Source organism: Carassius gibelio, chromosome A4, assembly GCF_023724105.1.
Source record: "Carassius gibelio isolate Cgi1373 ecotype wild population from Czech Republic chromosome A4, carGib1.2-hapl.c, whole genome shotgun sequence".
NCBI lineage: Eukaryota > Metazoa > Chordata > Actinopteri > Cypriniformes > Cyprinidae > Carassius > Carassius gibelio.
The window spans coordinates 14,579,043-14,604,960 of record NC_068374.1 but is presented as its reverse complement, the minus strand read 5'-3'; the positions used below and the strand labels follow the sequence as shown (position 1 = coordinate 14,604,960).

The following is a 25,918-nucleotide window of genomic DNA, read 5'->3' as shown; positions in this document are numbered from 1 at the left end:
AGGCAGCAATAGCATCCCTCTCATATTCATGTAACACGTGGCCACGTCCTCCTAAGGTTTTGTGAAGTTTCAAAGGCCATATTGCTGCACTGGCCCGGTCCTGAAGATTTGCCTTGTACAACGTTCGGAAGATTAGACCCTTCCGATCAGAGCAGGCCACACAACTCCTTGTCCAAGCTCTTTGTTTTCTCCAGACTGGACTACTTCTATGCTCCCTTGGCGGGTCTTCCGGCACGTACTATCAAGCCTCTGCAACTGATCCAGGATGCAGCAGCGAGACTGGTCTTCAACGAGCCAAAGAAAGCCCACGTCACACCTCTCTTCATAATTTTGCACTGGCTACCAATAGCTGTTCGCATCAGATTCAAGGTACTGATGTTTGCCTACAAGATAACCACTGGCTCTGCAGCAATATACCTAAAGTCGCTGGTGCAGACCTATGCTTGCTTTCTGCAAGTGAACGATGCCTCGTGGTGCCATCCCAAAGAGGCACAAAATCACTCTCAAGGACCTTTTCCTGGACTGTTCCCAGCTGGTGGATCGGCCTGCCTATCTCAATTCGAGCAGCGGAGGCTTTAACCCTTTTCAAAAAGTGTCTAAAAACTCATCCTTGTCTTCAACGCCTGCCCAATTAATACTAGCATTTGCCTAATGCGTCGTTTTGTCAAAGTTAACGCCCTGCTGGCCCAACGTAGCAGAAGACTGAAGTCTCTGTCTGCAGCCAAAGGATAGGTCTGTCAGAAGTGGGATTCGAACCCACGCCTCCAGGGGAGACTGCGACCTGAACGCAGCGCCTTAGACCGCTCGGCCATCCTGACACCCTTGCCTGGCTAGAGATGGCCTGTTCGAGCCGCACCTGAAACCAGGGACCTAGAAGCTACTTTTTCTCTGTTCGGGCCCCCTTTAGCCCACGGTCCTCGTTGGCGCAGTTAGGCAGCGCGTCAGTCTCATAATCTGAAGGTCGTGAGTTCGAGCCTCACACGGGGCAGGCTGGTTCTTTTTTTCTGATAACTGAGAGAGCTTAGACCAGGGGTGTCAAACTAAATTCCTTTAGGGCCCGAGCCCTGTAGAGTGTTGTTCCAACCCTTCTCAAACACACAAGGCATGTAGTTTTCAAATGAGCCTGAAGGGCATGATTAGTTGGATCAGGTGTGTTCTATCAGGCTTGAATCTAAACTCTGCAGGTCTCCGGCCTTCCAGGGACTGAGTTTGACACCCGTGGCTTAGAAAGAAAGAGTGAGGTTCTCTGTCCCCTTTCGTGTGGGTTTCCCTGTGTCTCCTGGGGGCAAAAGGCCACAGCTCCTCTTCAGGGCAGGTGAAATGATGCTTTGTGGAAAACTGTGAGGTTCCAGGTAAATTCCCTGAATCTCATCCAGCGACATTGCGTGTAGGCCCGTGCAATCCTTTTATTTACAGTGAAGTCAAAATTCTGCATGCATGCTGGCTAATGCTACATGAAGGCAGCAATAGCATCCCTCTCATATTCATGTAACACGTGGCCACGTCCTCCTGAGGTTTTGTGAAGTTTCAAAGGCCATATTGCTGCACTGGCCCGGTCCTGAAGATTTGCCTTGTACAACGTTCGGAAGATTAGACCCTTCCGATCAGAGCAGGCCACACAACTCCTTGTCCAAGCTCTTTGTTTTCTCCAGACTGGACTACTGCTATGCTCCCTTGGCGGGTCTTCCGGCACGTACTATCAAGCCTCTGCAACTGATCCAGGATGCAGCAGCGAGACTGGTCTTCAACGAGCCAAAGAAAGCCCACGTCACACCTCTCTTCATAATTTTGCACTGGCTACCAATAGCTGTTCGCATCAGATTCAAGGTACTGATGTTTGCCTACAAGATAACCACTGGCTCTGCAGCAATATACCTAAAGTCGCTGGTGCAGACCTACGCTTGCTTTCTGCAAGTGAACGATGCCTCGTGGTGCCATCCCAAAGAGGCACAAAATCACTCTCAAGGACCTTTTCCTGGACTGTTCCCAGCTGGTGGATCGGCCTGCCTATCTCAATTCGAGCAGCGGAGGCTTTAACCCTTTTCAAAAAGTGTCTAAAAACTCATCCTTGTCTTCAACGCCTGCCCAATTAATACTAGCATTTGCCTAATGCGTCGTTTTGTCAAAGTTAACGCCCTGCTGGCCCAACGTAGCAGAAGACTGAAGTCTCTGTCTGCAGCCAAAGGATAGGTCTGTCAGAAGTGGGATTCGAACCCACGCCTCCAGGGGAGACTGCGACCTGAGCGCTAGCTGACGAAGGATAGTCCGACATAATTTCAGAAATGTTGAGCAATGTCGAACTGCGCAGCCAATCGCATCGAAGCGCTGTGACATTTGGACCAATCGCGTCGAAGCGCCTTAACATTTCCAGCCAATCAAAAAGCGCAATTTATAACATTATCTTGACATTCGTGACATTTGACCAATCAGAGAGCAGGGGGATTTCGACGGCACGTTTCCGCATCTCACCGCTAGGTGGAGGGGTCAGCGCTTCTAGTCAGGTGTCAATCAAGTTGCCGAACCGTGCCGAAGGTGTACGAAAGAATGACATCATCCTCAGGGGGCGTGTCAGAGGTAAAAAAGGTTAATTACTCAAGTTCGTGACCTATGACAAGGGTCATTGTCGCGTAGTTCGATATAAAAAGTGGTACGAGATTTATCAATTGGTGAGTGTTTGTTACCTTTGCATTATAGATGTATAAAAATAAAAAATAATCGTAATCGAACATTATTAGTATCTTGGTTTAGTGTATTTGCATAAGAGAACAACACACCAGGCTTCAAAACAAACATTTACCTGGTCCCATTCATTTGAACGATGTAATGTGATGGTTGTGTTATGTTATGGCTTTCAACAGTGCAAACCAGAGTGTGTAATAATTGTTTATAGACATTTATGTAATGTTGCAGGTATTTTAAGAAATGTTCCTGTCTTGTATCTTTCTCCTCTAAATAGAGATACCAGTTGTAACATTATATATAAGATAAATGTGACTTGTGTCCTAGAAATTAATGTATGAATGAATAAATATATGAATTTAATGAAGTATTTTATGCTCTGTTAAGGGACTCACTTGTATTATGCATTATATTTGTTATAATGCTTACAGATAGAGAAATGTCAGATGCTGTCTCGTGGCCAAACAACCTTGCTTGGAGGTGTGCTGAAATGCGTGTTTTTTATTAGTATCATTAGTATATTTAATGAAAAGATTTCTTTCTGAATTATGTATTAAGGTTTTTTTTTTTTTTTTTTTTTTTTTGGGGGTCGTCTTAAGCCTCTACTGGATCAGCACAAAGGGTGATGGAAGAACCTCATGCTGCTGAAACAGCAAAGAAGGCCATGGAGCAGAGTCAGCCTGACCCCCAGCCTCATCCCATGCCCCTGCCCCAGCCCCAGCCTACTGCACCTGTGGAAGCAAGAGTTGCAACACAATTTTCAATGGTAAGAATTACTATTTAACTTTTTTAATAATACCACTTAAGAATGTGCTCAATTAAAATTCAAGAAAGTTCAGAACGTAAGATGAAGAAAAAAAGAAAAAGCAAGAATGCTATGAGATGCTGGCTGAGACCTACCAATTGTCACCTCTCTTGTACAGTGGGGGCACCTGTTGTCTGCTGAATGGTCAGTTTGAATATCTCAGATTTGGTTTAAGTCACATGGTCAAGGATAAATGTAGAATGTAACCTGTCTGCTTTCTCTCTTGAGACTAGACTCATGTCCCTCATGGCATCTCTCTCAATACTTCTCATGTGTTAAAGCTACATTATCTTTTTTTCTCAGTCTCAGGTAACATACCACATAGACGCTGGCTATTATTAACTGTACACATATTAACAATTATTCCATCATGCAAATACTTTGTAGTAATTTCAGTAGTCAATACTGCTAATAAATATGGATGACACTTCTATTCAGAAAGAAATGTTTTTAAAAACCTGCATTTACTTAAAATAGTAATATTAATATAAATCGTAATTCTTGCTATTATAACACATTCTGTCTTCTCACATTTTTGATTTACCAAACCAAGATTTACTGGCTCTCACATTGCTGCAGCAAAGCCAAATCTCAGTTTGGTCAGGAGACCTTCTCAGGTTGAAGACCAACCCAGCGCAGCAGTGTCTTGTGCCTCTATACCAAGCAGTACTGTCTCTGTAAGTAATGGCATAATCTATAAAGTATTCTATGAAGACACTTTTCACGTTCCATTCTGTACGAATTATTAAACTTGTTCAATTTTTTTTTTAATACCAGAAAACCATATTTTTGTCGATGTTTCAGGGTGTGCCAGTGTTCCAGGGTCTGCAAATGGTTCAGAGACTGTCAGCGGTCCATAGGATGCCACTGTTACAGCCTATTGTGCAGAGCACCAATTCTCAACCAGCTCCACAAACCATGCCCAAGAGACCCTACAAGGCAAACACTTGCAGGAAGTGTGGACAATTCAAAACCAGTGCAACGGGACATAGCCAGTACAGGGGCAAGGTGTATATACTGTCCACAGACTGAGAACATTACAAAAGAAAAGTGGTTAGAGTAAATGCGGAGAACCTTCTCCCAAATAATGTATACACTGTATATTTTTATTTATTGTTGTGTGTATATAGTTGTTTAAATATAGTTCACTATTGTTAATATTTGTGTCTAACTTTATTTTATTTAACTTGATTTTTTAATCCTATTTAACTTTTACTTTTACCTTTTTAATTTATTGTTTGAAAACTTCATTTAATATTCATTACTGTTCTGTTAGCATAATTGTAAAATAAATTAAAAAAGCAAATTGAGAAATGTGTTTTGATTTCTACATTTATTTTCCTTTTATTTCCTTTTAATTTTTTTTTTTTTTTGAAAACTTATATAAATTTAATTTGTTTAATATTCATTACTGTTATGTTGGCATAATTGTAAAAAAAAAGAGAATGATTGCTTTTTTATTTGTACTTTAGTAAACATTTCATCAGTACACTGCAACAATAGAACGTATTCCTATAAAAAGATAATTTGCACTTTGTCATTTGTCACAGACATTTTTAAGCATAATAATGACTATTTTTGCATCCTGTTTTAATTAAAAATGACAGATTTAAAGGTGTCTTGAATGAATGTAACCTTAAAAAAAAATCTGATTTAATATCAATAAAATCACAACTAATAACATGCTTAAAATAAATATGAATACAACTACACACAATAACATGCTTAATCAGAATAAAAAATAATACAACAACTACTAAATAACTAATAATAACAAAACACATTTCCATTGGTGTATTAAAATGTAATGAAAAAAATATCAAACAAGCACATATATACATTTAATTAACCTTGAAACTTCATTTATTTAAAGCAATTAACAATAAAACAAAAAGTTGTCTTTAGCTGGATTCGAACCCGGGTCGAGGGGAGCACCTGCAATAGAAAACAGTGTAATATAAATGCGCGAATTTACCGCAAGAAGAAACCGGAAGATGTATCACTGCGCGCATGCTAAGGAAGATCCGTCTTTGAACGTCAAATTTGACCCTTTCTTTTCTTCATTTTTTCTTTCTCTTCTTCCCCTTCTCTTTTTCTTCCTTCCCTCTTTTCTTCCCTTCTTCCCCGTCTTTGACGGACTATTGTTCCCCAGCTTGAGCGCAGCGCCTTAGACCGCTCGGCCATCCTGACACCCTTGCCTGGCTAGAGATGGCCTGTTCGAGCCGCACCTGAAACCAGGGACCTAGAAGCTACTTTTTCTCTGTTCGGGCCCCCTTTAGCCCACGGGCCTCGTTGGCGCAGTTAGGCAGCGCGTCAGTCTCATAATCTGAAGGTCGTGAGTTCGAGCCTCACACGGGGCAGGCTGGTTCTTTTTTTCTGATAACTGAGAGAGCTTAGACCAGGGGTGTCAAACTAAATTCCTTTAGGGCCCGAGCCCTGTAGAGTGTTGTTCCAACCCTTCTCAAACACACAAGGCATGTAGTTTTCAAATGAGCCTGAAGGGCATGATTAGTTGGATCAGGTGTGTTCTATCAGGCTTGAATCTAAACTCTGCAGGTCTCCGGCCTTCCAGGGACTGAGTTTGACACCCGTGGCTTAGAAAGAAAGAGTGAGGTTCTCTGTCCCCTTTCGTGTGGGTTTCCCTGTGTCTCCTGGGGGCAAAAGGCCACAGCTCCTCTTCAGGGCAGGTGAAATGATGCTTTGTGGAAAACTGTGAGGTTCCAGGTAAATTCCCTGAATCTCATCCAGCGACATTGCGTGTAGGCCCGTGCAATCCTTTTATTTACAGTGAAGTCAAAATTCTGCATGCATGCTGGCTAATGCTACATGAAGGCAGCAATAGCATCCCTCTCATATTCATGTAACACGTGGCCACGTCCTCCTGAGGTTTTGTGAAGTTTCAAAGGCCATATTGCTGCACTGGCCCGGTCCTGAAGATTTGCCTTGTACAACGTTCGGAAGATTAGACCCTTCCGATCAGAGCAGGCCACACAACTCCTTGTCCAAGCTCTTTGTTTTCTCCAGACTGGACTACTGCTATGCTCCCTTGGCGGGTCTTCCGGCACGTACTATCAAGCCTCTGCAACTGATCCAGGATGCAGCAGCGAGACTGGTCTTCAATGAGCCAAAGAAAGCCCACGTCACACCTCTCTTCATAATTTTGCACTGGCTACCAATAGCTGTTCGCATCAGATTCAAGGTACTGATGTTTGCCTACAAGATAACCACTGGCTCTGCAGCAATATACCTAAAGTCGCTGGTGCAGACCTACGCTTGCTTTCTGCAAGTGAACGATGCCTCGTGGTGCCATCCCAAAGAGGCACAAAATCACTCTCAAGGACCTTTTCCTGGACTGTTCCCAGCTGGTGGATCGGCCTGCCTATCTCAATTCGAGCAGCGGAGGCTTTAACCCTTTTCAAAAAGTGTCTAAAAACTCATCCTTGTCTTCAACGCCTGCCCAATTAATACTAGCATTTGCCTAATGCGTCGTTTTGTCAAAGTTAACGCCCTGCTGGCCCAACGTAGCAGAAGACTGAAGTCTCTGTCTGCAGCCAAAGGATAGGTCTGTCAGAAGTGGGATTCGAACCCACGCCTCCAGGGGAGACTGCGACCTGAACGCAGCGCCTTAGACCGCTCTGCCATCCTGACACCCTTGCCTGGCTAGAGATGGCCTGTTCGAGCCGCACCTGAAACCAGGGACCTAGAAGCTACTTTTTCTCTGTTCGGGCCCCCTTTAGCCCACGGGCCTCGTTGGCGCAGTTAGGCAGCGCGTCAGTCTCATAATCTGAAGGTCGTGAGTTCGAGCCTCACACGGGGCAGGCTGGTTCTTTTTTTCTGATAACTGAGAGAGCTTAGACCAGGGGTGTCAAACTAAATTCCTTTAGGGCCCGAGCCCTGTAGAGTGTTGTTCCAACCCTTCTCAAACACACAAGGCATGTAGTTTTCAAATGAGCCTGAAGGGCATGATTAGTTGGATCAGGTGTGTTCTATCAGGCTTGAATCTAAACTCTGCAGGTCTCCGGCCTTCCAGGGACTGAGTTTGACACCCGTGGCTTAGAAAGAAAGAGTGAGGTTCTCTGTCCCCTTTCGTGTGGGTTTCCCTGTGTCTCCTGGGGGCAAAAGGCCACAGCTCCTCTTCAGGGCAGGTGAAATGATGCTTTGTGGAAAACTGTGAGGTTCCAGGTAAATTCCCTGAATCTCATCCAGCGACATTGCGTGTAGGCCCGTGCAATCCTTTTATTTACAGTGAAGTCAAAATTCTGCATGCATGCTGGCTAATGCTACATGAAGGCAGCAATAGCATCCCTCTCATATTCATGTAACACGTGGCCACGTCCTCCTGAGGTTTTGTGAAGTTTCAAAGGCCATATTGCTGCACTGGCCCGGTCCTGAAGATTTGCCTTGTACAACGTTCGGAAGATTAGACCCTTCCGATCAGAGCAGGCCACACAACTCCTTGTCCAAGCTCTTTGTTTTCTCCAGACTGGACTACTGCTATGCTCCCTTGGCGGGTCTTCCGGCACGTACTATCAAGCCTCTGCAACTGATCCAGGATGCAGCAGCGAGACTGGTCTTCAACGAGCCAAAGAAAGCCCACGTCACACCTCTCTTCATAATTTTGCACTGGCTACCAATAGCTGTTCGCATCAGATTCAAGGTACTGATGTTTGCCTACAAGATAACCACTGGCTCTGCAGCAATATACCTAAAGTCGCTGGTGCAGACCTACGCTTGCTTTCTGCAAGTGAACGATGCCTCGTGGTGCCATCCCAAAGAGGCACAAAATCACTCTCAAGGACCTTTTCCTGGACTGTTCCCAGCTGGTGGATCGGCCTGCCTATCTCAATTCGAGCAGCGGAGGCTTTAACCCTTTTCAAAAAGTGTCTAAAAACTCATCCTTGTCTTCAACGCCTGCCCAATTAATACTAGCATTTGCCTAATGCGTCGTTTTGTCAAAGTTAACGCCCTGCTGGCCCAACGTAGCAGAAGACTGAAGTCTCTGTCTGCAGCCAAAGGATAGGTCTGTCAGAAGTGGGATTCGAACCCACGCCTCCAGGGGAGACTGCGACCTGAACGCAGCGCCTTAGACCGCTCGGCCATCCTGACACCCTTGCCTGGCTAGAGATGGCCTGTTCGAGCCGCACCTGAAACCAGGGACCTAGAAGCTACTTTTTCTCTGTTCGGGCCCCCTTTAGCCCACGGGCCTCGTTGGCGCAGTTAGGCAGCGCGTCAGTCTCATAATCTGAAGGTCGTGAGTTCGAGCCTCACACGGGGCAGGCTGGTTCTTTTTTTCTGATAACTGAGAGAGCTTAGACCAGGGGTGTCAAACTAAATTCCTTTAGGGCCCGAGCCCTGTAGAGTGTTGTTCCAACCCTTCTCAAACACACAAGGCATGTAGTTTTCAAATGAGCCTGAAGGGCATGATTAGTTGGATCAGGTGTGTTCTATCAGGCTTGAATCTAAACTCTGCAGGTCTCCGGCCTTCCAGGGACTGAGTTTGACACCCGTGGCTTAGAAAGAAAGAGTGAGGTTCTCTGTCCCCTTTCGTGTGGGTTTCCCTGTGTCTCCTGGGGGCAAAAGGCCACAGCTCCTCTTCAGGGCAGGTGAAATGATGCTTTGTGGAAAACTGTGAGGTTCCAGGTAAATTCCCTGAATCTCATCCAGCGACATTGCGTGTAGGCCCGTGCAATCCTTTTATTTACAGTGAAGTCAAAATTCTGCATGCATGCTGGCTAATGCTACATGAAGGCAGCAATAGCATCCCTCTCATATTCATGTAACACGTGGCCACGTCCTCCTGAGGTTTTGTGAAGTTTCAAAGGCCATATTGCTGCACTGGCCCGGTCCTGAAGATTTGCCTTGTACAACGTTCGGAAGATTAGACCCTTCCGATCAGAGCAGGCCACACAACTCCTTGTCCAAGCTCTTTGTTTTCTCCAGACTGGACTACTGCTATGCTCCCTTGGCGGGTCTTCCGGCACGTACTATCAAGCCTCTGCAACTGATCCAGGATGCAGCAGCGAGACTGGTCTTCAACGAGCCAAAGAAAGCCCACGTCACACCTCTCTTCATAATTTTGCACTGGCTACCAATAGCTGTTCGCATCAGATTCAAGGTACTGATGTTTGCCTACAAGATAACCACTGGCTCTGCAGCAATATACCTAAAGTCGCTGGTGCAGACCTACGCTTGCTTTCTGCAAGTGAACGATGCCTCGTGGTGCCATCCCAAAGAGGCACAAAATCACTCTCAAGGACCTTTTCCTGGACTGTTCCCAGCTGGTGGATCGGCCTGCCTATCTCAATTCGAGCAGCGGAGGCTTTAACCCTTTTCAAAAAGTGTCTAAAAACTCATCCTTGTCTTCAACGCCTGCCCAATTAATACTAGCATTTGCCTAATGCGTCGTTTTGTCAAAGTTAACGCCCTGCTGGCCCAACGTAGCAGAAGACTGAAGTCTCTGTCTGCAGCCAAAGGATAGGTCTGTCAGAAGTGGGATTCGAACCCACGCCTCCAGGGGAGACTGCGACCTGAACGCAGCGCCTTAGACCGCTCGGCCATCCTGACACCCTTGCCTGGCTAGAGATGGCCTGTTCGAGCCGCACCTGAAACCAGGGACCTAGAAGCTACTTTTTCTCTGTTCGGGCCCCCTTTAGCCCACGGGCCTCGTTGGCGCAGTTAGGCAGCGCGTCAGTCTCATAATCTGAAGGTCGTGAGTTCGAGCCTCACACGGGGCAGGCTGGTTCTTTTTTTCTGATAACTGAGAGAGCTTAGACCAGGGGTGTCAAACTAAATTCCTTTAGGGCCCGAGCCCTGTAGAGTGTTGTTCCAACCCTTCTCAAACACACAAGGCATGTAGTTTTCAAATGAGCCTGAAGGGCATGATTAGTTGGATCAGGTGTGTTCTATCAGGCTTGAATCTAAACTCTGCAGGTCTCCGGCCTTCCAGGGACTGAGTTTGACACCCGTGGCTTAGAAAGAAAGAGTGAGGTTCTCTGTCCCCTTTCGTGTGGGTTTCCCTGTGTCTCCTGGGGGCAAAAGGCCACAGCTCCTCTTCAGGGCAGGTGAAATGATGCTTTGTGGAAAACTGTGAGGTTCCAGGTAAATTCCCTGAATCTCATCCAGCGACATTGCGTGTAGGCCCGTGCAATCCTTTTATTTACAGTGAAGTCAAAATTCTGCATGCATGCTGGCTAATGCTACATGAAGGCAGCAATAGCATCCCTCTCATATGCATGTAACACGTGGCCACATCCTCCTGAGGTTTTGTGAAGTTTCAAAGGCCATATTGCTGCACTGGCCCGGTCCTGAAGATTTGCCTTGTACAACGTTCGGAAGATTAGACCCTTCCGATCAGAGCAGGCCACACAACTCCTTGTCCAAGCTCTTTGTTTTCTCCAGACTGGACTACTGCTATGCTCCCTTGGCGGGTCTTCCGGCACGTACTATCAAGCCTCTGCAACTGATCCAGGATGCAGCAGCGAGACTGGTCTTCAACGAGCCAAATAAAGCCCACGTCACACCTCTCTTCATAATTTTGCACTGGCTACCAATAGCTTTTCGCATCAGATTCAAGGTACTGATGTTTGCCTACAAGATAACCACTGGCTCTGCAGCAATATACCTAAAGTCGCTGGTGCAGACCTACGCTTGCTTTCTGCAAGTGAACGATGCCTCGTGGTGCCATCCCAAAGAGGCACAAAATCACTCTCAAGGACCTTTTCCTGGACTGTTCCCAGCTGGTGGATCGGCCTGCCTATCTCAATTCGAGCAGCGGATGCTTTAACCCTTTTCAAAAAGTGTCTAAAAACTCATCCTTGTCTTCAACGCCTGCCCAATTAATACTAGCATTTGCCTAATGCGTCGTTTTGTCAAAGTTAACGCCCTGCTTGCCCAACGTAGCAGAAGACTGAAGTCTCTGTCTGCAGCCAAAGGATAGGTCTGCCAGAAGTGGGATTCGAACCCACGCCTCCAGGGGAGACTGCGACCTGAACGCAGCGCCTTAGACCGCTCGGCCATCCTGACACCCTTGCCTGGCTAGAGATGGCCTGTTCGAGCCTCACCTGAAACCAGGGACCTAGAAGCTACTTTTTCTCTGTTCGGGCCCCCTTTAGCCCATGGGCCTCGTTGGCGCAGTTAGGCAGCGCATCAGTCTCATAATCTGAAGGTCGTGAGTTCGAGCCTCACACGGGGCAGGCTGGTTCTTTTTTTCTGATAACTGAGAGAGCTTAGACCAGGGGTGTCAAACTAAATTCCTTTAGGGCCCGAGCCCTGTAGAGTGTTGTTCCAACCCTTCTCAAACACACAAGGCATGTAGTTTTCAAATGAGCCTGAAGGGCATGATTAGTTGGATCAGGTGTGTTCTATCAGGCTTGAATCTAAACTCTGCAGGTCTCCGGCCTTCCAGGGACTGAGTTTGACACCCGTGGCTTAGAAAGAAAGAGTGAGGTTCTCTGTCCCCTTTCGTGTGGGTTTCCCTGTGTCTCCTGGGGGCAAAAGGCCACAGCTCCTCTTCAGGGCAGGTGAAATGATGCTTTGTGGAAAACTGTGAGGTTCCAGGTAAATTCCCTGAATCTCATCCAGCGACATTGCGTGTAGGCCCGTGCAATCCTTTTATTTACAGTGAAGTCAAAATTCTGCATGCATGCTGGCTAATGCTACATGAAGGCAGCAATAGCATCCCTCTCATATTCATGTAACACGTGGCCACGTCCTCCTGAGGTTTTGTGAAGTTTCAAAGGCCATATTGCTGCACTGGCCCGGTCCTGAAGATTTGCCTTGTACAACGTTCGGAAGATTAGACCCTTCCGATCAGAGCAGGCCACACAACTCCTTGTCCAAGCTCTTTGTTTTCTCCAGACTGGACTACTGCTATGCTCCCTTGGCGGGTCTTCCGGCACGTACTATCAAGCCTCTGCAACTGATCCAGGATGCAGCAGCGAGACTGGTCTTCAACGAGCCAAATAAAGCCCACGTCACACCTCTCTTCATAATTTTGCACTGGCTACCAATAGCTTTTCGCATCAGATTCAAGGTACTGATGTTTGCCTACAAGATAACCACTGGCTCTGCAGCAATATACCTAAAGTCGCTGGTGCAGACCTACGCTTGCTTTCTGCAAGTGAACGATGCCTCGTGGTGCCATCCCAAAGAGGCACAAAATCACTCTCAAGGACCTTTTCCTGGACTGTTCCCAGCTGGTGGATCGGCCTGCCTATCTCAATTCGAGCAGCGGATGCTTTAACCCTTTTCAAAAAGTGTCTAAAAACTCATCCTTGTCTTCAACGCCTGCCCAATTAATACTAGCATTTGCCTAATGCGTCGTTTTGTCAAAGTTAACGCCCTGCTTGCCCAACGTAGCAGAAGACTGAAGTCTCTGTCTGCAGCCAAAGGATAGGTCTGCCAGAAGTGGGATTCGAACCCACGCCTCCAGGGGAGACTGCGACCTGAACGCTAGCTGACGAAGGATAGTCCGACATAATTTCAGAAATGTTGAGCAATGTCGAACTGCGCAGCCAATCGCATCGAAGCGCTATGACATTTGGACCAATCGCGTCGAAGCGCCTTAACATTTCCAGCCAATCAAAAAGCGCAATTTATAACATTATCTTGACATTCGTGACATTTGACCAATCAAAGAGCAGGGGGATTTCGACGGCACGTTTCCGCTTCTCACCGCTAGGTGGAGGGGTCAGCGCTTCTAGTCAGGTGTCAATCAAGTTGCCGAACCGTGCCGAAGGTGTACGAAAGAATGACATCATCCCCAGGGGGCGTGTCAGAGGTAAAAAAGGTTAATTACTCAAGTTCGTGACCTATGACAAGGGTCATTGTCGCGTAGTTCGACATAAAAAGTGGTACGAGATTTATCAATTGGTGAGTGTTTGTTACCTTTGCATTATAGATGTATAAAAAGAAAAAATAATCTTAATTGAACATTATTAGTATCTTGGTTTAGTGTATTTGCATAAGAGAACAACACATCAGGCTTCAAAACAAACATTTACCTGGTCCCATTCATTTGAACGATGTAATGTGATGGTTGTGTTATGTTATGGCTTTCAACAGTGCAAACCAGAGTGTGTAATAATTGTTTATAGACATTTATGTAATGTTGCAGGTATTTTAAGAAATGTTCCTGTCTTGTATCTTTCTCCTCTAAATAGAGATACCAGTTGTAACATTATATATAAGATAAATGTGACTTGTGTCCTAGAAATGAATGAATGAATGAATAAATATATGAATTTAATGAAGTATTTTATGCTCTCTTAAGGGACTCACTTGTATTGTGCATTATATTTGTTATAATGCTTACAGATAGAGAAATGTCAGATGCTGTCTCGTGGCCAAACAACCTTGATTGGAGGTGTGATGAAATGCATGTTTTTTATTAGTGTCATTAGTATATTTACTGAAAAGGTTTCTTTCTGAATGATGTATTAAGGGTTTTTTTTTTTTTTTGTCGTCTTAAGCCTCTACTGGACCAGCACAAAGGGTGGTGGAAGAACCTCATGCTGCTGAAACAGCAAAGAAGGCCATGGAGCAGAGTCAGCCTGACCCCCAGCCTCATCCCATGCCCCTGCCCCGGCCCCAGCCTACTGCACCTGTGGAAGCAAGAGTTGCAACACAATTTTCAATGGTAAGAATTACTATTTAACTTTTTTAATAATACCACTTAAGAATGTGCTCAATTAAAATTCAAGAAAGTTCAGAACATAAGATGAAGAAAAAAAGAAAAAGCAAGAATGCTATGAGATGCTGGCTGAGACCTACTAATTGTCACCCCTCTTGTACAGTGGGGGCACCTGTTGTCTGCTGAATGGTCAGTTTGAATATCTCAGATTTGGTTTAAGTCACATGGTCAAGGATAAATGTAGAATGTAACCTAGGCTCTCACATTGCTGCAGCAAAGCCAAATCTCAGTTTGGTCAGGAGACCTTCTCAGGTTGAAGACCAACCCAGCGCAGCAGTGTCTTGTGCCTCTATACCAAGCAGTACTGTCTCTGTAAGTAATGGCATAATCTATAAAGTATTCTATGAAGACACTTTTCACGTTCCATTCTGTACGAATTATTAAACTTGTTCAATTTTTTTTTAAGACCAGAAAACCATATTTTTGTCGATGTTTCAGGGTGTGCCAGTGTTCCAGGGTCTGCAAATGGTTCAGAGACTGTCAGCGGTCCATAGGATGCCACTGTTACAGCCTATTGTGCAGAGCACCAATTCTCAACCAGCTCCACAAACCATGCCCAAGAGACCCTACAAGGCAAACACTTGCAGGAAGTGTGGACAATTCAAAACCAGTGCAACGGGACATAGCCAGTACAAGGGCAAGGTGTATATACTGTCCACAGACTGAGAACATTACAAAAGAAAAGTGGTTAGAGTAAATGCGGAGAACCTTCTCCCAAATAATGTATACACTGTATATTTTTATTTATTGTTGTGTGTATATAGTTGTTTAAATATAGTTCACTATTGTTAATATTTGTGTCTAACTTTATTTTATTTAACTTGATTTTTTAATCCTATTTAACTTTTACTTTTACCTTTTTAATTTATTGTTTGAAAACTTCATTTAATATTCATTACTGTTCTGTTAGCATAATTGTAAAATAAATTAAAAAAGCAAATTGAGAAATGTGTTTTGATTTCTACATTTATTTTCCTTTTATTTCCTTTTAATTTTTTTTTTTTTTGAAAACTTATATAAATTTAATTTTGTTTAATATTCATTACTGTTATGTTGGCATAATTGTAAAAAAAAAAAAGAGAATGATTGCTTTTTTATTTGTACTTTAGTAAACATTTCATCAGCACACTGCAACAATAGAACGTATTCCTATAAAAAGATAATTTGCACTTTGTCATTTGTCACAGACATTTTTAAGCATAATAATGACTATTTTTGCATCCTGTTTTAATTAAAAATGACAGATTTAAAGGTGTCTTGAATGAATGTAACCTTAAAAAAAAATCTGATTTAATATCAATAAAATCACAACTAATAACATGCTTAAAATAAATATGAATACAACTACACACAATAACATGCTTAATCAGAATAAAAAAATAATACAACAACTACTAAATAACTAATAATAACAAAACACATTTCCATTGGTGTATTAAAATGTAATGAAAAAAATATCAAACAAGCACATATATACATTTAATTAACCTTGAAACTTCATTTATTTAAAGCAATTAACAATAAAACAAAAAGTTGTCTTTAGCTGGATTCGAACCCAGGTCGAGGGGAGCACCTGCAATAGAAAACAGTGTAATATAAATGCGCGAATTTACCGCAAGAAGAAACCGGAAGATGTATCACTGCGCGCATGCTAAGGAAGATCCGTCTTTGAACGTCAAATTTGACCCTTTCTTTTCTTCATTTTTTCTTTCTCTTCTTCCCCTTCTCTTTTTCTTCCTTCCCTCTTTTCTTCCCTTCTTCCCCGTCTTTGACGGACTATTGTTCCCCAGCTTCATCCAGCGACATTGCGTGTAGGCCCGTGCAATCCTTTTATTTACAATGAAGTCAAAATTCTGCATTCATGCTGGCTAATGCTACACGAAGGCAGTAATAGCATCCCTCTCATATTCATGTAACACGTGGCCACGTCCTCCTGAGGTTTTGTGAAGTTTCAAAGGCCATATTGCTGCACTGGCCCGGTCCTGAAGATTTGCCTTGTACAACGTTCGGAAGATTAGACCCTTCCGATCAGAGCAGGCCACACAACTCCTTGTCCAAGCTCTCTGTTTTCTCCAGACCGGACTACTGTTACGCTCCCTTGGCGGGTCTTCCGGCACGTACTATCAAGCCTCTGCAACTGATCCAGGATGCAGCAGCGAGAGTGGTCTTCAACGAGCCAAAGAAAGCCCACGTCACACCTCTCTTCATAATTTTGCACTGGCTACCAATAGCTGTTCGCATCAGATTCAAGGTACTGATGTTTGCCTACAAGATAACCACTGGCTCTGCAGCAACATACCTTAAGTCGCTGGTTCAGACCTATGCTGGTGGATCTGCTTGCCTATCTCAATTCGAGCAGCGGAGGCTTTAACCATTTTCAAAAAGTGTCTAAAAACTCATCCTTGCCTTCAACGCCTGCCCAATTAATACTAGCATCTGCCTAATGCGTTGTTTTGTCAAAGTTAACGCCCTGCTGGCCCAACATGGCAGAAGACTGAAGTCTCTGTCTGCAGCCAAAGGATAGGTCTGTCAGAAGTGGGATTCGAACCCACGCCTCCAGGGGAGACTGCGACCTGAGCGCTAGCTGACGAAGGATAGTCCGACATAATTTCAGAAATGTTGAGCAATGTCGAACTGCGCAGCCAATCGCATCGAAGCGCTATGACATTTGGACCAATCGCGTCGAAGCGCCTTAACATTTCCAGCCAATCAAAAAGCGCAATTCATAACATTCTCTTGACATTCGTGACATTTGGCCAATCAGAGAGCAAGGGGATGCCGGCGGCCGAAAGTGTATGAAAGAATGACATCGTCCTCAGGAGGTGTGTCAAGGGTCAAAAAAGTTCATTACCGAAGTTCGTGACCTACGACGAGTATCATTGCCGCGGAGCTCAGCATCATTTTTACGGAGGACAGCGAAACTTCATTTTAAAACTAAATACGGCGATATTACCGACGACGACAACAGTTAAGAAATTATCATCTAATTGCAAAAAAAATTTTGTATTCATTTTTTTTATTATTAGTGTAATTTTAACTGTTTTAATTGTTCTTTCAAAACTGTTTCATCAAAGTCAATAAAAATGTCTGGCAAACAACAAAAATCACATAAAGCTATGTCGGACGCTGAATGGATTTCGCGTTTAAAAAAGTTTGCCAGCACAGGAATGTGGCCATCAAATGAAGGTAACAGGCCTGCTCCTAGACAGAAAAAGTGGTACGAGATTTATCAAAGGGTGAGTGAGTGTTTTTTACCTTTGCATGATAGAGAGAAAAAAAACACTTAAGTGTTTGTTGACTTGCATAATCGAACATTATTAGTATAGTTGTTTAATGTATTTGCATAAGAGAACAACAGATTAGGCTCCATTACAAACATTTACCTGGTCCCATTCATTGGTATGGTGTAATGTGATGGTTGTGTTATGTTTATGTAATGTTGCAGGTATTTTGAGATTTATGTCATACTGTTAATGAAAAGTTACATCAAAGACCTTTTGTGTACTGGGAGACTCAGAGATTTGAGAGGGGGAAGGGGGAAGGGACAGTGAATGAATAGGTGGTCTGAAGGTGTGAAATGTTCCTCTCTTGTATCTCTCTCCTTTAAAGAGAGATACCAGCTCTAACATTATATGTAAGATAAGCTTGACTTGTGTCCTAGACATTAATCAGTGAATGAATTAATATATTAATTTAATAAAGTATTTTATGCTTTATACTCACTTGTATTGTGCATTACATTTGTTATAATACTTACAGATTGAGAAATGTCCGATGCTGTCTCGTGGCCAAACAACCTTGCTTGGAGGTGTGCTGAAATGCATCTGTGGTTTTCACACTCTAAAGGTAACATTAATGTAGGTGCATTTTTATTCATTAACTTGGGTTAAACTAATTTTACTTTGTTGGATCAGCAGCTATGCTAATGATGTCTGTATTTTGTTTCTATGTTTCGCCACGGGATTTACATCCCGTGGTAACTAGGATTTAAACAAGCTCCAGTCTGGATCCAGAACACCTGAGAAGAGATGATGCTGACCCTCAGAGGACCCCAGATGATGCTACCTTGAATCAACAAACAGAACTAACAATTATTGCTAAATGTGTCACTGAATCATATAATAACTTAATTAATAATATTGATAGTTCATCGTCTAGCTGACTACGTCTTATATTATTATTATTATTATTTTTATTTTTTCTAAAATCCTGTCAAATGTGCACAAACTACTAGCTACTACTAAATATTGTAGAAACATAATTTTCTGTAAAGTTGCTTTGTAACGATTTATTTTGTAAAAAGCGCTATACAAATAAACTTGAATTGAATTGAATTGAATTGAATGTAGCAAGTATTTTTTGTTAATATTATTTACTGAAATGTTTTCTTTCTGAATTGTTATATGTATTTTTTATTAATTTTTTTTGGTTGTGTTAAGCAGCCCACTGCGTCAAACGTTACTGGACCAGCACAAAAGGTGGTGGAACAACCTCATGCTGCTGAAACAGCAAAGAAGGTCATGGAGCAGAGTCAGCCTGACCTCCAGCCTCATCCCCTGCCCCAGCCCCAGCCAACTGCACCTGTGGAAGCAAGAGTTGCAACACAATTTTCATTGGTAAGAATTGCTTTTTTGTAGCACTGAAGTATGAGCTCAGTTCAAATTCGAGGAAGTTCAGAAAGTAAGAAGAAAAAAAGAAAAAGCAAGAATTCTATGAGATGCTGGTTGAGACCTGCTAATTTTCACACCTCTTGTACAATGGGGGCAACTGTTGTCTGCTGATTGGTCGGTTTGAATATCTCAGCTTTGGTTTAAGTCACATGGTCAAGAATAAATGAAGATTGTAACCTGCCTGCTTTCTCCCTTTCATCTCTGGGCTCTACTCTTTGATTGTCCTCTTTGTCTCTAACTGAGCTCTGCCTTTGTTGAAGGTCACTGAGCTAGACTCATGTCCCTCATGGCATCTCTCTCAATACTTCTCATGTGTTAAAGCTCTTTTTTTTCCTGCAAGTAAATGCTGCATTTACTTAAAATTGTAATATTAACACAAATAGTAATGCTTGCTATTATAACACATTCTGTCTTCTCACATTTTTAGTTTACCAAATCAAGATTTACCGGGTCTCACATTGCTGCAGCAAAGCCAAATCTCAGTTTGGCCAGGAGAACTTCTCAGGCTGAAGACCAGCCCAGCGCAGCAGTGTCTAGTGCCTCTAGACCAAGCACTACAGTCTCTGTAAGTAATGGCATAATCTATATTGTACTCTATGAAGACACGTTTCACGTTCCATTCTATACAAATTATTAAACTATTTAAACTATTTTTTAATAACAGAAAAGCATATATTAATAAACAAAAAAGTTATATTTTATAAATAGATTTCATATAAATTACTATTCAAAAGTTTTTGATGTTAAGATAGTGTTACTTTTATTGAAAAAGGAGGCATTAAATTGATAAAAAAATCTCAGACACAAAAGATTTCTATTCAACATCATGTTACAAACGATTTCTATTTCAAATAAATGCTGTTCTTTAAACTTAATTCTGAAAAATACCACCTGTCATATTTATGGACTTTTGTATTTTCTCTCCTCATGTTCCTCAACCTAGTTTGTGTCTCCTCTTGATTATGTCATTCAGTTAATCTGTGTCTAGTTAATTTACTCATTTGTCCCTCATTGGTCTGTCTACTTAAATTTTAGTCTGTTCAGTTTGTCTTGGTCTATGTGTTACTGCCTTCCTTTGTGTGGGTTAATTAAAGATTATTTACCCTTGATTTTCATCTTTGTGTGCTTTCCCCAACACCATAAGTGTGGCAACCACTGTAATGCAGTTTTATTATCAGCTATTTTCACGTTTTCAACTAATAATGAAGGTTTATGTTCAATAGAATGGTTTCTGAAGGATCATGTAACACTGAAGACTGGAGTAATGATGCTGAAAATTGGTTCTTGCCACCGTATAAATAAATTACATTTCCTATTTTTAAACTTTAAATTGTAGTAATGTTCCACAATTTAACTATCTTTTTAGTTTTTAACTGTATTTTTTATCAAATGCAACCTTGGTGAGCAGAATAGGTTTCTTTTATAAACATTTGGGCCTCAAACTTTGCAACTGTAGTGTATGATTTAATCTAGGACGACTAAGTTATTGTAATGTTCTATTTGCAAAATCTATATTTTACTTCATGATTGTACAGACACCAGATCCTACAGTTCCAACCCCTGTCCCCAGAGCCACTGCAGATGTGTCCAATCCCGCTCAGCCATGCAGGACCGTCTCTGTAAGTAATTTCATATTCTGTTGGTCCAAAAATGTAATTAAATCAGCTTTTACCAGACACTTAATGGAGATGTAAAAAGGATTACATGCCATGAAAATTGAATATTACTTTTATAACCAGTAGTTCCTTAAAACACATTCATGCTGAAAAAAACAACAACAATCAAACTATTGTCATAATGTCAATTGAGTTTACATGATACTGATTTATTGATGATAAACAGTGTATAGATGTTAACATTCATGTGTCAGAATAAATAGATATTGGTTATAAAGTCTCAGAATTCTTTTTTATTTCATATTCAACAGGATTTCAGGATTATTTTGTTCCTTTTTTTGGATGACTTCCGTGTATAATGTAAAGTTATCAGTTTCATTGTCGTAATAATCATTGTAATACCATGTAATACAATGATGATTTTATGTGAAAGTAATCAGGGATACAAATAAAATTCTTAAAGTGATTAAAAAGTAAAATGAACTTACTAAACTTAATGTTTTGCCTTTTTTTCCATCACAGACTGCTCCTTCTGGGGCATTATTGCAAGGTCCATCTGTAGTTCAACTTCCTCGTTTGTGGTCTGAGACCATACCACCAGAGGATCACAAGTGGATTGGCAAAAGGCTTTTCAAAATTGGATCCAAAGGAAAGCCAGCACTTCGTGATGACCTCCAGCTCTGGTATTACCCCCCACAACCAGCACTTATTTACAATCAGGCTCCAGCTCCAGACAGATTCTTTTGTCATACTCTTCTGCTGTGGATGCCATACAAGCTGTGGAGGGTTAAGGTTCTCTGTCCCAATCCAGCCTGCGGACAACATCAGCTGACAGGAGGTGGTCTGCACAAAAGGGCACGGCAGGTTCTAGACATTGACAGAACATACAATATGGTCACAGAAACCCTTATCTGTACAAAGTGTAGAGCCTCGCATGTGTCCTGGAGTCAGACTGTCCTGCAACAGCTAGATCTGGGCCATCGCTCTGAGTTTCAGGTCATCCTCACGCGGAAGTAAGTACACTTTCATTCCTCATCCAGTTGTTAGCCCATCATCACGTGTGTGTATGTATGCAAATACTTTACAATTAAATAGCTAAAATATATGAATATGTGGATTTTGCTTTTCCTAAGGTACGCCTGTGATATGCGGGTCATCAGGCTCTTGCGTGAGCGTGGCTTAGGCAATAGTCCCACTAGGGTGATAAAGCAGCTGCGTGAAAACCACAGCGAGCAGTGGCTCCATCGTCTGGCCCGGTACACCACCCAATGTGTTGACTTCCTCAATCAACCCGGGGTGATGCCAGTAAATTTCCAGGAGCCCCCAGAGCCTACGGTGGTGCCAAGCTGCAAGTGGTTGCTCACCGTTTACAGCCAAGACATTCTGACCAGGCTGGATGAAATCCATGCCAGAATAACATCCACCTATGGCTCTGTCTTGAAGATGGATTCTACTAAAAAGGTTAGTTGTGGATTTGTTCATTAATGGTGTTTATATACCAGCATGGCACTGTATCTGTATTTTTCATGGTGTGATGTTTGATTTATATTTACAGCATGCTTCATATCATCTCTTATTACAGATCACCAAGAAGCTGGCTGGGACAGCGAGGGGAACGGGACTCTGGCTTACCTCTGTTGGCAACGAGTTTGGTCAGGTGCTCATAAGTGTGCTGACAGCCCAGGAAGGAGCAGGACTTGACATGATGGTAGACGGTCTGGTGAAAAGATACCAGCAGGCTGGTGTAAATCCACCTTCTGTGTTGTACGTGGACTGTGGGTGCTGCAGTGAGGTGAGCGAGAGCAAGCTGAAAACCAGGTTTAGGGGCTGGCCAGATCTCATGATACGCTTGGACATCTGGCATTTTATGCGCAGGATTGCCTTGGGGTGTACAACTGATGCCCATCAGTTGTACCCCATTTTCATGTCACGGCTATCAGCATGCATCTTTGAATGGGATGCAGCTGACGTCTCTATCCTTCGCAAAGCAAAGAGAGAGCTGTTGATGTCCCAGGGTTGGCCTGCGCTGACAGATGAAGATGTAAACAAGCATCTGACCAGGGAGGAGCTGGCTCTACATTGCCGGAGGAGGACCCGTGGAGAGGAGACTACCATCCTTCTCCTTGAACAACTGCTTACAGAACTCCTGAGCAGCAAGGGAAATGACTCTCTGGGGGTTCCTCTCTTGGATCGAGAAAGGATGGAGCACATCTGGTGTGTCCAAAAGAAGCACATCAAGTGTATCCAAGACCCTCTTGGTGTTGCCCTCTATACTGAGACCGGGAGCCTAACCAAGGGAGGTGTGCTTCTGAAGACTTACAGATGTGCCAGAGGCTCCACTTCTCTTGAATCCTTTCATTTACACCTTAACCGTTTCATCCCAGGTATGTATTTGTCGAACACACACTGCATGTGCAAAGAAAGAACATTTAAGTGTCTGTGTGTTTAACATTGCCTAAAAACTGTTGTCTGTTTAAAGGGACCAGTGCAAACAGTCTGAACTTTCAGATTTATTTGTTGGAGGGTCTACACAGGTGGAACCAGGATCGGGAGGCAGCTTCCATGTCATCTGAGCCATCAGCTTTACGCAGCTACACAGGAGAACTTGTTCACTGTGTAAACAGCAATTATGAAAAGCTGTTTGGCAGGAAAGTGGTCCCCACGTTTTGTCCCCCTGCACGTTACACCGGTAAAATAATTTATTATTGTTAATTAACTTGCAATTCCCGTGTAGTCTCAGTCAATATTTTATTTAAGCCTATACAGTGTACTTTGTATCTGTATTTTTGAACTATAAACTATCAACTTGATCAACTTTTTTTTTCTTGAAACATGCCCTCTGTCATCTGATCGATATTTTCTTTCAAGTAAAAGGCCTTTCAGTATAATTGTACAAACGTCTACCTTAATCTCATAAATCACATGTCATTTTGCTGTGGAATCTTTTTTATTAGAAAGTAGTTAATTTTTAGAAAGAATAACTTGATTATTATTAGTAATATTTGGTGACCATTTACTGTACTGAAGTTACTTTGGTTTACTTGATTAGAAAAGTCAAGTTACATGTAGTAATATTTGAGTAATTACATTTGAGTTACATTTGAGTAATTGTATTTGTATGTTTCTCAGACATCATTGTATTGTATTTCTTTGTTTTGGCCCCACAGTTATAGGTTTATGGCCTTTTTTTTCTTTTTCTCCTGTACTATGATCTCCATGATCTCACACTATAACAATATATGAACAACTACAAAGGCCTTATGTATCAAATATGTTGCACAGCAATTATATTTAATTCCTATTCATTGTTTTTATTCCAGGTGAGCTCATTGGAGTGCAGTATCTATTCCAGCAGACTGGTCAGGCACTGCAGGACATGAACCCAGACTCTGAAGAGACGGCAGAGCTCATCGAGGAACTTAATGTGGAGGAGCGAGATGAAGATGAGGGCTTCTGTGATGTCAGCGAGGATCACACAATTGCAGATCCCGAGGATGTTCTGTCACCTCCCTCCTCCACTCTGACACTGGGTTCTTCCACCGTGGTCACCAGCAGTGACACGGCTGTACTGGGTTCCACATCCCCTTCACTGGTCCCTGATCCTACACCTGCTCCTTCATCACCTGGACCCTCGGGGACTGCTGTGCCACCTTTTCCCTCTGAAACATCTGTTTCACCACTCTCCTCAGAGCCAGAGGATGCTGGTCAGGATGATGATGACGATGAAGAGACTGTAAGTGCCACTCCTCTCTATTTCTTTCAAATAAACTATATTAAATTAAAATAAGGATTGATCAACATATACTTCTTGCTACTGCTTTATATCCAGACTTTGCTCAGATTTTAAACTAAAGTCATTAGTAGGCAACAAATCAGTTGTATTTAGTTAGTGCTTTGTACTATACAGATTGTGTTAAACAGCAACACATCAATGGAACTAGTTATGGAACTAGGCATTTAACAAATGTGATTATTATTTGTGCTTGTTTTCTTAATAGGCTGTTGACTACCAAAATGTCCCGGGATACCAACATGTGGACAAGCTGGCCGAATATCTGGTGGAGCTCCGGGGTCACACAGCCCTTAGCCTGACCAATCAGGAAGCCAGCACCATAATTGAACTTTGGCAGAACCTGGCTGACCAGGACAAGCAACGGGTGGTGTATGCAGCTAGACACCAGAAGAGACTGCTGAGTGGACGCTTCAGAGTACCAAAGAGGCCCACTAAAACCCCAGGAGTAGAGAGCACCATCAGAAGTGTGCTGGGAGCAAGCAGCGCACCTGCTCAGTGGCCTGACTGTTGCCGTCTGGTGGAAACCATCTTCATCAGGCTTTGCAACACCCACCCAAGCCCCAAGAGAAAAGGCAAGGGAACGCTGTCGAGATGGTCTCTAATCCTCCAGGATTACAGGAGGATAAGGCAGCTTGTACTGGGCAACAGCTTGGTGATGGGAGGAACCTCAATGCAGCTGGTGGAGGTTAACCAGAATACCCTGATTCAGTGGTATAACAACAGACAGAAAAAGCAGGAACTGTCTGTGCTGATTCAGGGCATTCAGTTGCCTCAGCCCCTCCCTGAAGCTCAGGAACCTCTCCAGGCTGCCAAACGCCTACGGACTGAGCCAGAACAATCAGGGGAGCAGCACCAGTACAAGCTACCAGAGAGCACAGCAGGTCAGGCAAAACAGAGGCACACCTCTACTGGGCGACCTCCTCTCAGACCCAAGGCACCAACACAGACTACTATGTTGGTTACGCCATCAGCACCTGGAGCATCAGTGCAGATGGTACCCAATATACTTATACCTGCAGCACCAGGTTTCCCGGGTGTGCCAATGCTTCAGGGTGTGCCAATGTTCCAGGGCATGCCAATGGCTCAAAGACTGCCAATGGTCCAGGGCATGCAAATGGTCCAGGGCATGCCAATGGTCCAGAGGATGCCAATGGTTCAGGGAATGCCAATGGTTCAGGGAATCCCGATGGTCCAGGGAATGCCAGTGGTTCAGGGGATGCCACTGTTACATCCTACAGTTGTGCAGGGCACAAGTTCACAACCAGCTGCCAATCCCCAAACCATGCCTAAGAGACCCTACAAGAGAACTGTAGAGGCGAACACTTGCAAGAAATGCGGACATTTCAAAACCAGTGCAACAGGACATAGCCAGTACAGGGGCAAAGTATACTGCCCACAGTCTGAAACTGTTACAAAAGAACAGTGGTTAGAGGAAATGCGGAGAACTGTTCCCAAATAATGTATATATTTTTATTTATTGTAGTGTGTATATAGTTGTTTAAATATAGTTATAGTTATTATTTGTGTTGAACATTATTTAATATTTTATTTACTGTTTTTTAAAAACCTATTTAACTTATTTGTGTTTGTATTTAAAACTGTATTTACTGTTTTATTTACCTTTTTAATTTATTGTTTGAAAACTTATTTAATTTTATATTTATT

The 25,918-nt window shown here is 43.0% G+C and overlaps 1 protein-coding gene and 10 non-coding genes across 11 annotated transcripts; 6 read left to right on the top strand and 5 right to left on the bottom strand.

Moving 5' to 3' along the window:
- Nucleotides 1–735: 735 nt before the first annotated feature.
- Nucleotides 736–818, bottom strand: trnal-cag (transfer RNA leucine (anticodon CAG)). Its single transcript has one exon. It is a non-coding gene; the product is annotated as a tRNA-Leu (tRNA).
- A 4,952-nt stretch (nucleotides 819–5,770) lies between these two features.
- trnam-cau (transfer RNA methionine (anticodon CAU)) lies at nucleotides 5,771–5,844 on the top strand. The gene has a single exon. It is a non-coding gene; the product is annotated as a tRNA-Met (tRNA).
- Nucleotides 5,845–7,049: 1,205 nt separating this feature from the next.
- Nucleotides 7,050–7,132, bottom strand: trnal-cag (transfer RNA leucine (anticodon CAG)). The gene has a single exon. It is a non-coding gene; the product is annotated as a tRNA-Leu (tRNA).
- A 96-nt stretch (nucleotides 7,133–7,228) lies between these two features.
- trnam-cau (transfer RNA methionine (anticodon CAU)) lies at nucleotides 7,229–7,302 on the top strand. Its single transcript has one exon. It is a non-coding gene; the product is annotated as a tRNA-Met (tRNA).
- Nucleotides 7,303–8,507: 1,205 nt separating this feature from the next.
- Nucleotides 8,508–8,590, bottom strand: trnal-cag (transfer RNA leucine (anticodon CAG)). The gene has a single exon. It is a non-coding gene; the product is annotated as a tRNA-Leu (tRNA).
- A 96-nt stretch (nucleotides 8,591–8,686) lies between these two features.
- Nucleotides 8,687–8,760, top strand: trnam-cau (transfer RNA methionine (anticodon CAU)). The gene has a single exon. It is a non-coding gene; the product is annotated as a tRNA-Met (tRNA).
- Nucleotides 8,761–9,965: 1,205 nt separating this feature from the next.
- Nucleotides 9,966–10,048, bottom strand: trnal-cag (transfer RNA leucine (anticodon CAG)). Its single transcript has one exon. It is a non-coding gene; the product is annotated as a tRNA-Leu (tRNA).
- A 96-nt stretch (nucleotides 10,049–10,144) lies between these two features.
- Nucleotides 10,145–10,218, top strand: trnam-cau (transfer RNA methionine (anticodon CAU)). The gene has a single exon. It is a non-coding gene; the product is annotated as a tRNA-Met (tRNA).
- A 1,205-nt stretch (nucleotides 10,219–11,423) lies between these two features.
- Nucleotides 11,424–11,506, bottom strand: trnal-cag (transfer RNA leucine (anticodon CAG)). The gene has a single exon. It is a non-coding gene; the product is annotated as a tRNA-Leu (tRNA).
- Nucleotides 11,507–11,602: 96 nt separating this feature from the next.
- Nucleotides 11,603–11,676, top strand: trnam-cau (transfer RNA methionine (anticodon CAU)). Its single transcript has one exon. It is a non-coding gene; the product is annotated as a tRNA-Met (tRNA).
- Nucleotides 11,677–16,949: 5,273 nt separating this feature from the next.
- Nucleotides 16,950–25,734, top strand: LOC127970658 (uncharacterized). Its single transcript, XM_052573328.1, has 10 exons — nucleotides 16,950–16,967; nucleotides 18,617–18,790; nucleotides 19,272–19,409; nucleotides 20,380–20,463; nucleotides 20,983–21,473; nucleotides 21,594–21,921; nucleotides 22,043–22,844; nucleotides 22,940–23,149; nucleotides 23,781–24,193; nucleotides 24,459–25,734. The coding sequence occupies exons 1-10, from the start codon at nucleotides 16,950–16,952 to the stop codon at nucleotides 25,710–25,712; spliced, it is 3,912 nt and encodes a 1,303-aa protein (XP_052429288.1). The 3' UTR covers nucleotides 25,713–25,734.
- Nucleotides 25,735–25,918: the final 184 nt, after the last annotated feature.